The 15174-nt window shown below is 42.6% G+C and overlaps 1 protein-coding gene across 1 annotated transcript in view; it reads left to right on the top strand.

Moving 5' to 3' along the window:
- Positions 1-15174, top strand: part of dock3 (dedicator of cytokinesis 3) — a 1401685-nt gene that overhangs the window by 1246850 nt on the left and 139661 nt on the right. Inside the window, 2 exon segments of the mRNA XM_041191502.1 lie at positions 10447-10533; positions 13399-13503. Coding sequence (XP_041047436.1) covers positions 10447-10533; positions 13399-13503 — 192 coding nt within the window.

Genomic DNA, 15174 nt, shown 5'->3' with positions numbered 1-15174 from the left:
CAATGATTGACTGTACACATTAGCTGCTTGATTTCACAGGATAAGCTCACCTGCTTCATTAGTGAGTTAGAGACTAGAGCATTCGAGGTTTAATTCCAAGTCTCATCTTGTTAGCTCACCTCATTCATACCAAAAATGGAAATGCCACAATTAACCACAGTGCCCTACCCCGCAAAGTCCCTTCTGTAGACTGTGTTGTGTGGTTATTAGGTGAGGACAGGATTGAGTGTGGTGACCGCCCTACTTCACAGAAAATGAGGAAAGATTATGATTGTTAACCGCTACAACAACTTATAATTAACGTCCCAAGGGACTTCACAAGAGAGTTGTCAAACAAAATTTGACATTGAGCCACATAAGGAGATATTTAGGCAAATGGCCAAAAGCTTGGTCAAAGAGGTAGGTTATAAGGAATTTCTTAAAGGGAGGAAGAGAAGACGACAGATTTAGGGAGGAAATTTCAGGGCTTAGGGCCCTGACAGCTTAAGGAATGGCTGTCAATGGTGAAGCAATTCACAAGAGGCCATAATTGGAGGAGCACAGAGATCATGGAGGATTGTAGGGCTGCATGAGATTACAGAGATAGGGAAAGGTGAAATCATGTTGGGGTTTGAAAACCAGGATGAGAATTTTTAAACAGAGGCATTGCTTACCACGAGGCAGTGCAGATCAGGGATGATGCTTGATTAGGACTTGGTGCTAATTGGGGTATGGACAGCAGAGTTTTGGATGGCCTAAATTTTATGGAACAAAAATTAATGTGTGAGACCAGCAAGGAGCGCATTGGAATAGTTGAGTTTAAAGGTAACAAAAGGCATGTATGAGGGTTTCTGCAGCAAAAGTACTGAGATAGGGTGAGTTTGGATGATATTCCAAAGATAGAAATAAGTGGTTTTAGTGATGCCGCACTATGTTCAGAAGCTGGTTTCAGGGTCAAATATGACACCAAGGTTACAAACAGTCTGGTTCAGCCTTAGACATTTGCCAGGGTAAGGGGTGGAATCAGTGGTTATGGAGCAGAGACTCTGAACGAAAATGGAGAGGAAGAGATAGGAACAGAGGATAACAAGGATAAGCTTTGATGGGCTGAATATTTTCTTCTTTGTCCTCCAGAAAAATAAATATTTTATAATAAAGAGCTTTCACTCCAGCTGTTAATGTTGAGATAGTCCCATCTCTGTTCTTTTGTTTCCTTGCCAGTCTACACAAACAGGATCCTGAAGCAGATGTTCACAATCTCCTATGTTGCATTCCTGCAGAATTCCTTCCGCTCACCTTGCACATTCAGCCCGGAAAACCCTCTCCAGATTTAAACAAAAAAGGGATGGTAACAGGTCAAGGATATCCAAACTACTCTTTCAAAGAGACTAGTAAAAGGTTTGATGGCGCTTTAATTATAGTTTTTTAAAATTGCCGTGGGGTGTATTATGACACAGCCGATGGTAAAGGCTGAGTTGTTCAAATCCCAGAGGGAAACTTGAAACAACTGTCATAACACATTTTTGCAAATTGTATGTTTCGAGATGCAGACTTTGAATTCAGTAGTAACAAGACCACCAAGTCTCAAGAGGTTTTTTTAATAAAACTAAATTAAAAATTTATTAATACAAGAAATATTATAAACAACACACATGTCTATAAAATTACTACTATAGTAACTACAAAAATCCCCTAATTAATCTGACTCTCAGTTACACCCCCATTAAGGCAACAGTAAAACTCATAGATTTAAAGAGACACCTGGCAAAGCACATCCTGGACAGTTACGTTCAAAATAAGTTCCTTTCAGCTCTGGGTCCTTGCAGACAGACTTAAAGCATACAGGCTGGAGGCTTCTCACACTTGTTGCATCTTAAAATGCCTCTACCTTACACACAATCTCCTTTCTCCTTTATACATATCTTTCTCTTTGAATGTAAATTTTCCATTGAATCACTAGGCTTTTAACTTTACCTCTTCTAATAATAACATCCTTTTATCTCGCCAATTTTATTAGTTAAAAAAAATAAACACATTGCTTGGCGTCTTCTAGTTAAGTGTAAGATTTCACCCGCAGTCTTGAATGGTTTCTTTTAACAAATGCAAATTTACACTTTACCTTCTACCCTCCTTATGTTTATCTAATTAACATCTCAAAATTACTATACATCAAAGCACCCAAATTAGCTGGCTTTAATCCAATTAAGACACACACAGACACACACATAGACACAGTCCCCACTCAAACTCTATTTTAAAATAATTTCCAGTAACATTATAGACATTAACACCTCTTCAATGACAGGTGTAAAATGCTGGAAAACACAAAGTGCGTCTCAATCTGCCCTTTGACATGGCATAGGAAGGATAACAGGATGGGTAAGACCAAACTCCCAAAATAGAATACAGAAGACAAGAAATTGGAGAAACAGCTAAGGTCTGAAGTTGATTAAATTAATTCTCAGACCACAGAGTATGTGGGAGGAAGGTACTGCTGACGCAGTTTAGGAGGCCAAAAACGAAAATATTGATCTGAGAATGGGAAAGTAGGCAAGCATTGAAGGGAATAACTATAGGATTCACCTAAGTAGAATTTACATTAAATTTGAAAGTGATATAGTTCATTCAGAAACTAGAGTCTTAAATCTGAACAAAGGAAACTATAAAGGTATGAGGGGCAAGTGGGCTACGGTGGATTGGGAAAATGTATTAAATGATTGGATGGTAGCAATGGCTAGTACTTAAATAAGTATTATATGGTCTATACCAAATTTACATTCCTCTAAGACACAAAAATTCAACAGGTGAATCAACTGTTGCTAACAAAATAAGTTAAAGGTTGCATTAGATCAAAGGAAGTGGCTTATAAGGTTGCCAAAAAAAGTGGTAAGCCTAAGGATTGGGAGCAATTTAGAATCCAGAAAAGGGGGACCAAGAAACTGATAAAGAAAGGGAAAAGAGAATATGAATGCAAACTAGCAAGGAATATGAAGGTGGACTGTTAGAGCTTCTTTAGGTATGTGAAAATGAAAAGATTATCTAAGACAACAGTGGGTCCATTACAGATGGAGACAGGAGAATTTATAATGGAGAATAGGGAGGGAAATGTGGAGAAACTAACAATTACCTTGTGTCTATCTTCATGAAGGAAAATATAGAAAATCTCCCAGAAATACTAGGGAACCAAAGGGCTTGTGAAAGTGAGGAACTGAAAGAAATTAGTATTAATAAAGAGGTAATACTCAAAAAATTAATTGGATTGAAGGTTGATAAATCCCCCAGACCAAATGAGCTACATTCCAGAGAATTGAAAGAGGTGGCTATAGAGATAGTGGATGCATTGGTGGTTATCTTCCAAAATTCTATTGACTCTAGAAGGATTGCTGCAGACTGGAAAATAGCAAATGTACCCCATTTTTTAAGAAGGAAGGGAGAGAGAAAACAGAGAACTACAGACCTGTTAGTTTGACGTCAGTAGTAGGGAAAATGTTAGAATCTGTTCTAAAAGATGTGGTAACTGGACACTTAGAAAATAATGATATGACTGGGCAGAGTCAACATGGATATATGACAGGGAAATCATGTTTGACAAACCTGTTGGAGTTTTTTGAGGATGGTGCTTGTAGCATAGATTCAGAAGGCTTTTGATAAGGTCCCACACAGGAGGTTCGTAAACAAAATTAGAGCATTTGGAATTGAGGGTAATATACTGGCATGGATTGAGAATTGGTTAACAGACAGAAAACAGGGAGTAGGAATAAGTGGGCCGTTCTCGGGATGACAAGCTGTTACTAGTGGGGTACCCCAAAGATCAGTGCTGGGACCACAGCTGTTCACAATCTATATAAATGATTTGGATGTGGAGGCCAAATGTAATATTTCCAAATTTGCTGATGACATAAAACTAGGTGGAAATCTAAGTTGAGAGGAGGATGCAAGAAGGATTCAAGGGGATTTGGACAGGCTAAGTGAGTGGCCAGATGAAGTACGAACATAACAAACATACGAATTAGGAGCAGGAGTAGGCCACTCAGCCCCTCGAGCCTGCTCTGCCATTCAATGAGATCATGGCTGATCTGATTGCAACCTCAACTCCAGATTCCCACCTACCTCCCGATAACCTATCAGCCACTTGCTTATCAAGAATCTAAATAAGTCTGCCTTAAAAATATTCAAAGACTCTTCTACCACTGGTCTTTGAAGAGAGTTCCAAAGACTCATACCCCTCTGAGAGAAAAAATTTCTCCTCATCTCTGTCTTAAGCGAGCAACCCCTTATTTTAAAAAAAGTGACTCCTAGTTCTAGATTCTTCCACAACAGGAAATGTCCTCTCCACATCCACCCTGTCAAAACCCCTCAGGATCTTAAAGTTTTCAATCAAGTCGCCTTACTCTTCTAAGCGCCAGTTTATACAAGCCTAAGCTGTCCAACCTTTTCTCATAACACAACCCACCCATTCCTGGTATTAGTCTAGCAAACCTCCTCTGAGCTGCTTCTAACACATTTACATCCTTCCTTAAATAAGGACACCAATACTGTACACAATGCTCCAGATGTGGTCTCACCAGTGCCCTGTACAACTGAAGCATAACCTCCCTACTTTTGTATTCAATTCCCCTTGCAATAAACATCACATTCTATTAGCTTTCCTAATTACTTGCTGTACCTGCACATTAGCCTTTTGTGATTCATACACTCGGACACACAGATCCCCCTGAATCTCAGAGCTCTGCAATCTCTCATCATTTAGCTAATATGCTTCTTTTTTATTCTTCCTGCCAAAATGCAGAATTTCACAGTTGCCCACATTATATTCCATTTGCCAGATCTTTTCCCCTTCACTTAACCTATGTCCCTTTGTAACCTCATTATGTCCTCTTCACAACTTACTTATCTACCTATCTTTGTGTCATCAGTAAATTTAGCAACCATACCTTCTGTCCCTTCATCCAAGTCATTTATATAAGTTGTAAAGATTTGAGGCTCCAGCACTGATCCCTGTAGCATACCACTCAACACATCCTGCCAACCAGAAAAAGACCCATTTGTGCCAGCTCTCTGTTTCCTGTTAGCTGACCCATCTTCTATCCATGCCAATATGTTGCCCCATATACCATGAGTTTTTAATTTCTGCAATAACCTTTGGTGTGGCACCTTATCAATATAATGTGAATAAGCGTGAAGCTATCCAATTTGGTAGAGAAAACAAAAAGGCAAAGCATTTCTTAAATGGTGAGACGTTGAGAAGTGTTGATGTCCAAAGGGACCTGGGTGTCCTTGTTCATGAGTCATTAAAAGTTAATATGCAGGTGCAGCAAGCAATTAGGAAGGCAAATGGTATGTTGGTCTTCATTGCAAGGGGATTTGAATACAGGAGCAAAGATGTCTTGCTGTAATTGTATAGTGCCTTCGTGAGACCGCACCTGGAGTATTGGGTACAGTTTTGGTCTCCTTATCAAAGGAAAGACATACTTACCATAAAAGGAGTACAATGGAGGTTCAGCAGATTAATCCCTGGAATGACGGGATTGTCTTCTGAGGAGAGATTGAGAAAACTGGGCCTCTATTCTCTAGAGTTTTGAAGAATGAAAGGTTATCTCATTTCCCCCAGCTGGTAAGTGTAGAACCAAGGGTCACAGTTTCAGACTAAGGGGCAGGCTATTTGAGACTGAGATGAGGAGGAACTTATTCATTCAGAGAATGGTGAACCTTTGGAATTCTCCATCCCAGAGGGCTGTGGAAGCTCAATCACTGAGCATGTTCAAGACAGAAATTGATAGATTTCTGGATACTGATGACATAAAGGGACATGGGGATAGCAGGGGAAAAAATGGCGTAGAGGAATGAGGGTAGAGCTATGATCTGTTTTAATGGCAGAGCAGGCTTGATGGGCTGAATGGCCCCTCCTGCTCCTCTGTTCCTACATTCCTAAACTTTTTCTGTTTCTTCCCTAAATTTATCCTTAGACTTATAGAACCATTCGAAATGTTCTAATATTTTCCCAAGCAGTCATTATTCATGTGTGAGTTGTTATGGACTTTAAGCAGGCTATTCAAATCACTAAAATAATCATCTATGTTCCCCAATATCCAATGGCCCCTGGAAACGACCTGCATGGGAATGCTGGCTAGGAATAGGAGTGGGCTGTCTGTGATCGTCTACATCCATCTGTGAAGAAGGAAAAAAGATTTGCATTGATATAACGCCTTTTACAACCTCAGGACAAACCAAAGCACTATTGGTGTCAGCCACGGCTCAGCAATAGAATGCTCACCTCTAAGTCAGAAAGTCATGGGTTCAAGTCCCAACCAACTCAATATGGACTGGGGAGCAATGTGGGATCTCCTGGGCTTGTACCCATATTTTTAGAGGGTTGTGTTAGAAAATGTAGAGGCTGAGCGCAGCAGCGCTGCTAATTCAGATGGCTCCACAGACACTTAGATAACACATTGGATAGGATTTTACATTGGTCAGGTGGGCTCAGTGGGAGCCGGCGGGGTGGGGGGTGGGGTGGGGGTCATGGAGCCGACCGCCACCCGCGATTGGCTCTGCACTGCAATTTCACCACCAATTAAGGCCTGCCCGGCATGGATCGCGAGTAGTAGCGCGCTACCTGCGCGGACGGGGGGAGTAGGGAGAGCCAGGCCTAGTGCGCAGTTTGTGCATGTGCACGGAAGAGCACTTCAATCTCCCTGAGGCACACAGCTGCCTCAGGGAGATTGAAGCACTTTTTGAAAAATTTAATTAAGAGCAGAAAAATTCAACAAAACATGTCCCTCATGTGATTGTGTCACATGAGATGAGACATGTTTTTAAGTTCAAATGAAACTTTTTATTTAATTTGTAAGAGCTTCAAGAAACCTCATCCTGTTTGTGGACGAGGGTTTCTAAAAACGTAAAGCCCACCAACTGTACGGTTGGATGGGCAGTGTAAAATTCAGGTTAATTACCTGGTTAATGGCCTTAATAGGCCTTTCAATTATAAGCTGGGGCAACGCCAACTCTGGCGCATGCCCACTGAATGAAATATCACGCAACTTCGCGAAGCCGTTGGGACGCACACCCGACGTCATCACACGTAATTTTATGTTCCGCCATGTTGGGCGCACCCGCACGCAAAATGTAAAATCCTGCACATTGAATCAGCCGGCTCTTTCAATCTGCAATTTCGTGCTTATTCCATTTCAAAAAATGTCATAGAGCTGACTGCAGAACATCACTGACTGTAGATAAACTCCAGCCTGCAATAACAGGATCTGCTTTGAGTTGGCAAGATTGTTAGTTTCTCTCTTACCTTTATATCAGTTACCAGAGATATCGGTAGATAAGTTGACCTTTGAAGCCCTTTTGAAAATCCCTCCAAAAATTGGGGTCAACTTAAACACTGAGCATAAAAGTGAACCACCAGTGTGGATGGTCAACATTTTGAAATGCCATCGGCATCCAACACATAGAATGTGCATGTTTTAAGCACCCACACATCTACACAAGACAGCCCTCATCACCTGCTTGACCCCTTGTGCCCATTTATAAGGTACCAGTAAATAAACATTCATTTTTGGGGTGAAAAACTAAGGCTGACTACTAATGCGAGCATTGCATGTCATAGCTGAAAAGGGAGGTCAACTTGTACGCTAAGCATATATAAAAACATGAATTTTGGGGCTGGAAAGATTGGGTCATTTTATATGCTGGGTCAACTTATATGCTATGATTTATGGGTACGTGTCCTCCATCAATACCCTAGAGAGTTGCACAGCTGAAGGAAAAATATAAAACAAAATCTAGTTCCAACGATAAAAAATGGAATCCTTGAAAGCAGAGTGATTAAAGTTTCAATAAAATGACAGAGCTGGATATAGCATGAGGAAAATCTCTGGATGTGCAGCAGATGGAGAAGAAAATATAACCTGTTCCCTGCACCTCTTCCTTCCTTGAGTGCTGTACGTGTGGCGCAATTGATAAGGCCAGTATCTGAGTCATACAGACCCACTTCCAAGGTCTGATGCTAGGCCTGTATCAACCACATAGGGTGGAAGTTCAAGTAGTGTGAATGATCTCATTCTTCACTTCCACCTAGTGGTCTCTATGAGCCAGGGATCCCACTATCTGATCACTAATAGCTGCCTGTTGCTACATGTGGACAGCATAAGGTTTGGCTGCGATATCTCCTACAAGTGAATTGTTGGCACACGTGATGCAGGCACCTACCTCTGAATAATGCCCACTGTGTCCCAGAACGGTTTCTGGATGGTTCAGCGGTGTAGACGTTCATCCAGTGTACTATTGCAAAACAGGCAGTATCAAATTGACTGCTCGGTATATTACCCGGCCAGCGCTCAGTTCCATTGATTTCAGTAGACCAACAGAGAGAGAGAGAGAGTGAGAAACCCACAGAGAGAGAGATACAGACAGAGAGAGAGAGAGAGACAGACACACACAGAGAGAGTGGGAGATAAAGATGCAGAAAAACAGATATAAGGAAAGAGAAAAAAGTTCAAGAAGAATAAACAGAGAGGGAAACAGGGGGGAGAGAGAGAAAAGGAGACAAAGAGATAGATATCCACCTCTCTGGGTGATATCAAACAACACTGAACAGTGAGCTTCTGTTATGCCTTTACCATTTTTCTACACTCCTCACTAATTGGGTGGAATTTTCTGGCCACGCCCGCCACCGGGATTGTCCGGTCCCACCAAAAGTCAATTGACTTTTGGCTGGGCCACCAAATCTCTCATGGCGGGTCCCGCCATGATGGGGCAGGAAAATCCCGGCCATTGCCAGAGTACTGTTCCAAGGACACAGGATGTCCATTGGTTCCTCATGCTAATGAATTTGTTTTTAAAAATGTGTGAGTCATGTTACTGAATGCCATCAGACTATTTAACTATGGAGGCATCACAGCAGAACCAGATCTTGTGCTCACCTAATGTCCATACACATGGTTTCCAGCTACTGAACGGTGGCTGACTGACACTCCCTGGTGGATACTGCGCTCCTAACCCAGTGACACGAATTGAATCGCAATGCCCTTACCTGGTGTAACACAGGCTGGGAATTGAACAAGGTCTAGGCAGCACATCTGTTCACTGGATGAACTTTTTGACCCATCAGTGGAGAGAAAACAGAATTTTCAATCCATAGGGTCCATCGCAGAGGTGCACTGGTGAGTTAGTGAAGCAGGACAGTCCCTCTCAGATGGAATTATTCGGCACGTTTGATGAAGTGAGGTGGGATAGATTACTCCATAGACCGGAAATTACCACTTGGTGAATAAAAAAAATTCCCTTAGACTTTCCCTCTGCCATAGTAAAGATGCTGGGGTAGAAAACGGACCTTGGCTTGAGTACTACTCCAAGTACTCAAGTACTCCATCTGTCTCTCTGTCTGTCTTTATCTGTCTGTCCCTCTCTCTATCTTTATCACTACTTTGGAAGAGTGAAAAGAGTTGCTGACTCCTGCCTTTTCCCCCAATGCTGCTGACTGCTTGCTGTCATCTAGCTGTGCCAGCACCAAGCATACCCCTCAGTAGCTTGATTAGACAATGAACAAGAGTCATGTGAGCATCCCAGCCATGGCCAATTGCAGCACCCTTGCTATCACCTGGGGGGATTAATTAACCCAGATCCTGGGACTTTATAATCTATAATTCTGTTGCACAATAAATGAAAAGCAAAATACTTCAATGCTGAAATGTTCTGAAAAAAAGGTTATTGATCTGAAACATTATCCCTACCTTCCTGTTGTCTCCACAGATCTGCCAGACGTGCTGAATGTTTCTAACATTTTCTGCTTTTAGGTTAATTACATACTGGTTTTACCAGGACAGCCATCAGGGAGCCTTTCTCTTCACTGATAAGTAATTTAAATAACTTTCCTTTCCGTATCTCAGGAGTGTCCAAGCTTCACGGCTTTTGCAGACTGCTTAGGTGTGTAACCACAGAGACTCAGCTGATGTTCCCATTAATTTGCCATTTATCACAAGCTGTGACAGCTGCCAACTCATGCACAGCAAGATCCCACAAACAGCAATGATAAATGACCAGATTCTCTGGGCGAGATTTTCTGGCCACAACTACCGCCGGAATCGTCCAGCCCCACTGAAAGTTAATGGACTTTTGACTGGCTCGCCACATCCGCACGACGGGTCAGAAAATCCCAGCCTCGGGTGTTGTTTGAATTTTAAGTTTAGGATTTATACACCAATAAGATGTGTCTAGAAATTTCAAACCAGCGAATAAGAAATATAATTACATGTAGAAACAGAGTTATGTGGGCTCCCAGGGCTTAGGGGCTGCAGTTTGGACACTGTTAGCATATCAGTCCTCAAAACCCACTATTTCTTCACTATCCGTGAATTATTCTGAATAAAAGAATGCTGTCAGAAACTGGTCTTTTTCCAATGATGTCCCCATTGAACATTTCTATATTTAATTTGAACTGACTCCTAATTATATTTTTTTCCTCAGTGCTGGGAGTACGGAATCCCTCTCTGCCGGGAATTGGCCAGTCAGTATGAAGTCTTCTACGATTACCACAGTCTCAGCTGGATCCGGGTATGTAATGCAGAGCCATTCACAAGGACCACAGGCTGCTCAAAACCACAACTTCTGAACAAAGTGAATCTTATTGAAGTTTTTATTCTTTTGGATATCTGCAGTGACAGTGATGGTTCACAGAAAAATGCACAAGTGATTTGCAATATAGGGCAGGATCTTCTGGAAGATGAGCGGGGGCGGGGCTCGCTTGCCAACGCGTAAAATATCGCAGGACGATGTCGGATGGAACTCCCGACATCACCCCACGTCATTTCTATTTTCAGGTTGGCAGGGACACAGCCAAGTCACCAACCTGTCAACGGCCTATTGAGGCCATTGAGCAACTAATTAAAATCATTAACGGACCTGCCCGCCCAACCTTAAGGTTGGCGGGCAGGTTGGGAGCCCTGGCAGGCTTCAGAAAAAGCATGAAACCTCATCCACAGGCAGGATGAGGTCTCATGAGGGTATTTAAATTTCGAATAAAGGTTTCAGTTAAAGTTATGGACATGTCCCAACTCATGTGACAGTGTCACATGAGGGGACATGTCAGGGAAATTTTTATATCATATTTATTGCAAATTTTAATTCAGAGCCAATCTCCCTGAAGCAGCACTTAGGCAGATCAGTGCGCTCTTTCGCGCGCATGCACAAAAGAGTGCACTCCCAACTGAGGGAATCTGCCCCCTGCCTGCACAGGGAGCACATAGTGCTTCCGAGCAGACGTCATGCTGGGCGGGCCTTAACTGGCCCACCCACGTAAAATGGCGGCACACCCCCATTTTGGGGCGCCGATCGGAGGCACGACCACCCGCACCCACTCCCGCACTTCCCCCCACAATGGGGGGAAAATTTTTCCCATAAATACACAGGGCAATGTTGTCATGAAGATGTTAAGGGTGGCATAATGTATTGGTGCTGCCAGCACACCATTTCACAGTATGGCACCACATTTGTTTGTGCCAACCTTGATCTCGCCATTAATAGAGGGTGCTGTGCAGGATCTCAGGCAGCTCCCCACTAGACAGAGGCAAAGTCTCGTAGTGGAATCACAGTTTATGAGACAGACTCCCAACAGACAGGCTGCAACAGTGAGCTTCCTTCTGAAGGAACCAGATACAACTCCCACTGTGGCTGTCGCTTTCAATATGCTGACCAGCATGAAACTGAACAAAACTGGCCAGGAAGATCTCAAATTCAAACCTCTACCTGTCTTGGTTCAGTAAGCTTCAAGACCATTAGCTTAAAAAAATCTGTAAAGGTCAGTTTTCAATTGACATAGCCTTTTGGGGAGAGACTTAGTACATTTCAATCTGTATGAATCCAGGCCATGAAAATGGAATCAAAGACTTTTCCATCAAGTTTGTTTTCAGTTAACATTCCTGCACATGCAAGGTGGCCATTGCACGAAGCATGAAAACTGCCAGCAGATTTTTAGAGTGAGACTTCCAGATTTCCACTACCCTTTGTGTGACAAAGTGCCTTCTGAAAATACCCCTGAGCGGCCTAGCTTTAATGCTCTCCTCTAGCTCTTCTGAACTCTCCCATCAGAGAAAATAGTTTCTCACCATCTACCTTCCCAACTCCTTTAATCATCTTAAATGTCTCAATTAGATCACTCCTTTACCTCCTGCACTCAAGGGAATATGATCCTAGCCTGTGCAACCCGTCTAGGTCAAAAAGAGTCACCTAATGGTGACTAGGTGCAGGAGTTCTGGTTGGTTTACTTTCTCTCTCCCTCTCTAAACTAGCAGCACTGGAGACAATCCCACTGCCTCAGCTGTTATCCTGAACAGCATCTGTTAACTCAGCTCACAGGAGGACTGGAAGGCTCCCTGGCCTGAATTGATCAGTACCATACAGAGCAAGGGATGGATAACTTAAATATAACATAATTTAAAATTGTAAGCCTTTCATATAATTGGCACAGCTGCAGACCCTACATATATCCACACCGTCATCAAGGGCCTACATAGAACAGTTTCACTCACAAATCAGAGTTACAATGACTGATGCCAGGGGCCTCTATAACCAAACAGTTTTTATCACATCTAATGTTCCAGGAAATAAACAGCCAGTCAGAAATGCTGTTTCCATTCCAAAGGTAGAATGCGTTTAAGGAGTGATTCTCAGAACCTCCTCTCCCAACAGGTTGCCACATTCAGAAATAAAGCACTTTATCCATGATTCTCTTACCTGCACTTTCTGTGAGCTTAGTGACCTACCAAGAGAGCAGGTTCACCCCTATTATAGTGGCATAGGAACAGCCATTACCGAGAGGATTCCACTGTGGCCTTATAAGTAAAAGGGGTACCCAGTGCAGTATTTAAACACACAGACCAAAAGGTTCCAGGTTTTATCCTCCACCTATGTAGGGTTAGGACCTAAGTCTTGGTAAGTAAGCATGGTACAATGGAAACCCTGGGCAAGAGAAGGGGAAGGCTTCCTGTTCCTGAACAGCATAAGTACGTGACTATTATTAGGAAGGGTGTCATGGAATTTTGGTTCAAAGGTGGATATATGGATTGAGATACAGATCAGTCATGGCAGTATAGGCTCGAGAGGTTGAATGACCGCCTGCTGTTCCTATGTAGATTATGAGCAAGGACGGGATCAGACTTGGTGGTGATGCCCACCAGCCTCATGAAAACCACGGTCTAGATTCTCACATGAAAATTGGCAGCCTGGGTGAGGAGGCTGAAGGACTGCCAGGGTGTGTGGAATGGCACTCCACGGGAGTCAGTGCCTAAAGTAAAAGACGGTCAGATTGTTACTAAAGTATTGTAAATAGAATGCTCTGTATTCAAATCATTCTCATTATTTTCAGGGTTGTGGTATTGCAGAATGGGCCCTAACCGCTAGTTTTTCTCCCATTGTTAACAGAAAATGGAAGCTGCATATTATGACAACATATTAGAGCAGCAACGTCTGGAACCAGAATTCTTTAGGGTAGGGTTTTATGGCAGGAAGTTTCCATTTTACCTGCGGGTGAGTATAGCCCTGTTTGCTATTATCCACACCTCACGTTTGGTGCATTTTCAGAGGCTTTTTTCTTCTCCTAAGCATTTAATATTCCCCATTGCTTTGAAAGATCACAGGAAAATACAGATAAAGAAAGTTATTCGGCCCTTCCAGTGGAAACCTACAATGTTCCTTCTCTTCCTGTCATACCCATGCTTCTTGAGTATTTGCCTCTTTTACTCCTTTCACTCGACCTTTCCAGATATTACACTTGCCCTTCTTACAGAAAAATCTCAACTATTAAAATCATCCTGCTTCACCATGATGGGTGATATGGGCCAGGCACATGGTATCTACATAGCAGATGTTACCTTCAAGGCTATTATTCTGCACAATGCTGCACAGGTTCCACCTAGTACCTTCAATTCAAATTCAGGTTACTTTCCACAATCTGAATTAACATTCTGAATCCTATTTCATATCAAACTTAAAATCAGATCCAGGTTGCAACTACTCCTTTCAAATCAAATTTTATTCCCTTTCCTCAGCTGAAAATCACTTCCCATTTTTCTTCCTGTCTCTGCATTGTTCCCTCCAGAGTCAGCCAAGGATCTGTCCCCCTCCTGTTCCTCATCTACATGCTGCCACTTGGCGGCATCATCCAAAGATGTGAGCTCTGATAACATCATCCTTTACCGCTCCATCACATCTCTGTCCATCACATCTCTCTCCATCGCTGCCCCTGTATTGTCAACCTGCTTGTTCAATGTGCAGTCTTGAATGGGCCCTAGTTTCTTCCAGTTGAAATTTACAAAGATTGAAGTCATGGTCTTCATCCCCTGTACCAAAACTTTGTGCACTGACCATCAATCCCATCAGGCTTGAGCCCGGACTCTTGTATAAGGATCATGTGAGTGTAGAAAAGCATTGACTTTGCTTGATTGAAATCGCTATGAGGTTATAAGAAGTTATTTTTTATGATCTCTTTTGTCAATGTCTCAGTGTTTATTTGTATAATGCTTAATGCCTCTGCTATTGATACTTTAATGATCTGTTTGATTGATACTTTTATAGGATTGTAGGAACACCAGCTTTTTTTTCAAAAAATTAATAATGTTTTTTTCTAAACAATTTCACACATGCCATCGTTACTGTAGGGTTCATTGGTTCCGTACATAATGTATACTGGGTGAATGGGCATAGAAGGGCCATAGGCTGCCATGGACCATATGAGAGGATATTGAAGGTTTATTGGAGCTAGAGCTGGCATTGAGTTGGCATGGGGGTTGGTAGGGGACATAAGTTGGCATGGCAGTTATAAGGGGCCATGTGGCTGAGTGGGGTGCATGAGCTGGTATTGAGGTGGCAGGAGGGGGCAAGGGGGCATGGATAAGACTTTTTGAAGTTACCTTTCAAAAGGTTCCTGAATCCAGACCATGGGCGGAATTTCCCATGCCCACTGGCATTGGGCGTCATGGCGGGCTTGAGTGGACAATATGGCAGGAAAGCCAAAAATCAGCTCCACATAGCCATGAAACTAGTTTGCAATCGCACGCTCTGCCTGTCAATGGCGGGCCGTGCTTCCCGCTGCCGCACGTTGGGAACTTCATTTTAATACACCTGCATATCATTATAAGCCCAGCTTGCCAGAATCAACACCCCACACTGGATTGCCTAAACATATCATTGTGATTGGCA

The sequence above is a fragment of the Carcharodon carcharias genome, chromosome 7 (assembly GCF_017639515.1).
Source record: "Carcharodon carcharias isolate sCarCar2 chromosome 7, sCarCar2.pri, whole genome shotgun sequence".
Classification (NCBI taxonomy): Eukaryota; Metazoa; Chordata; class Chondrichthyes; order Lamniformes; family Lamnidae; genus Carcharodon; species Carcharodon carcharias.
This window is presented reverse-complemented; position numbering and strand designations above follow the sequence as displayed.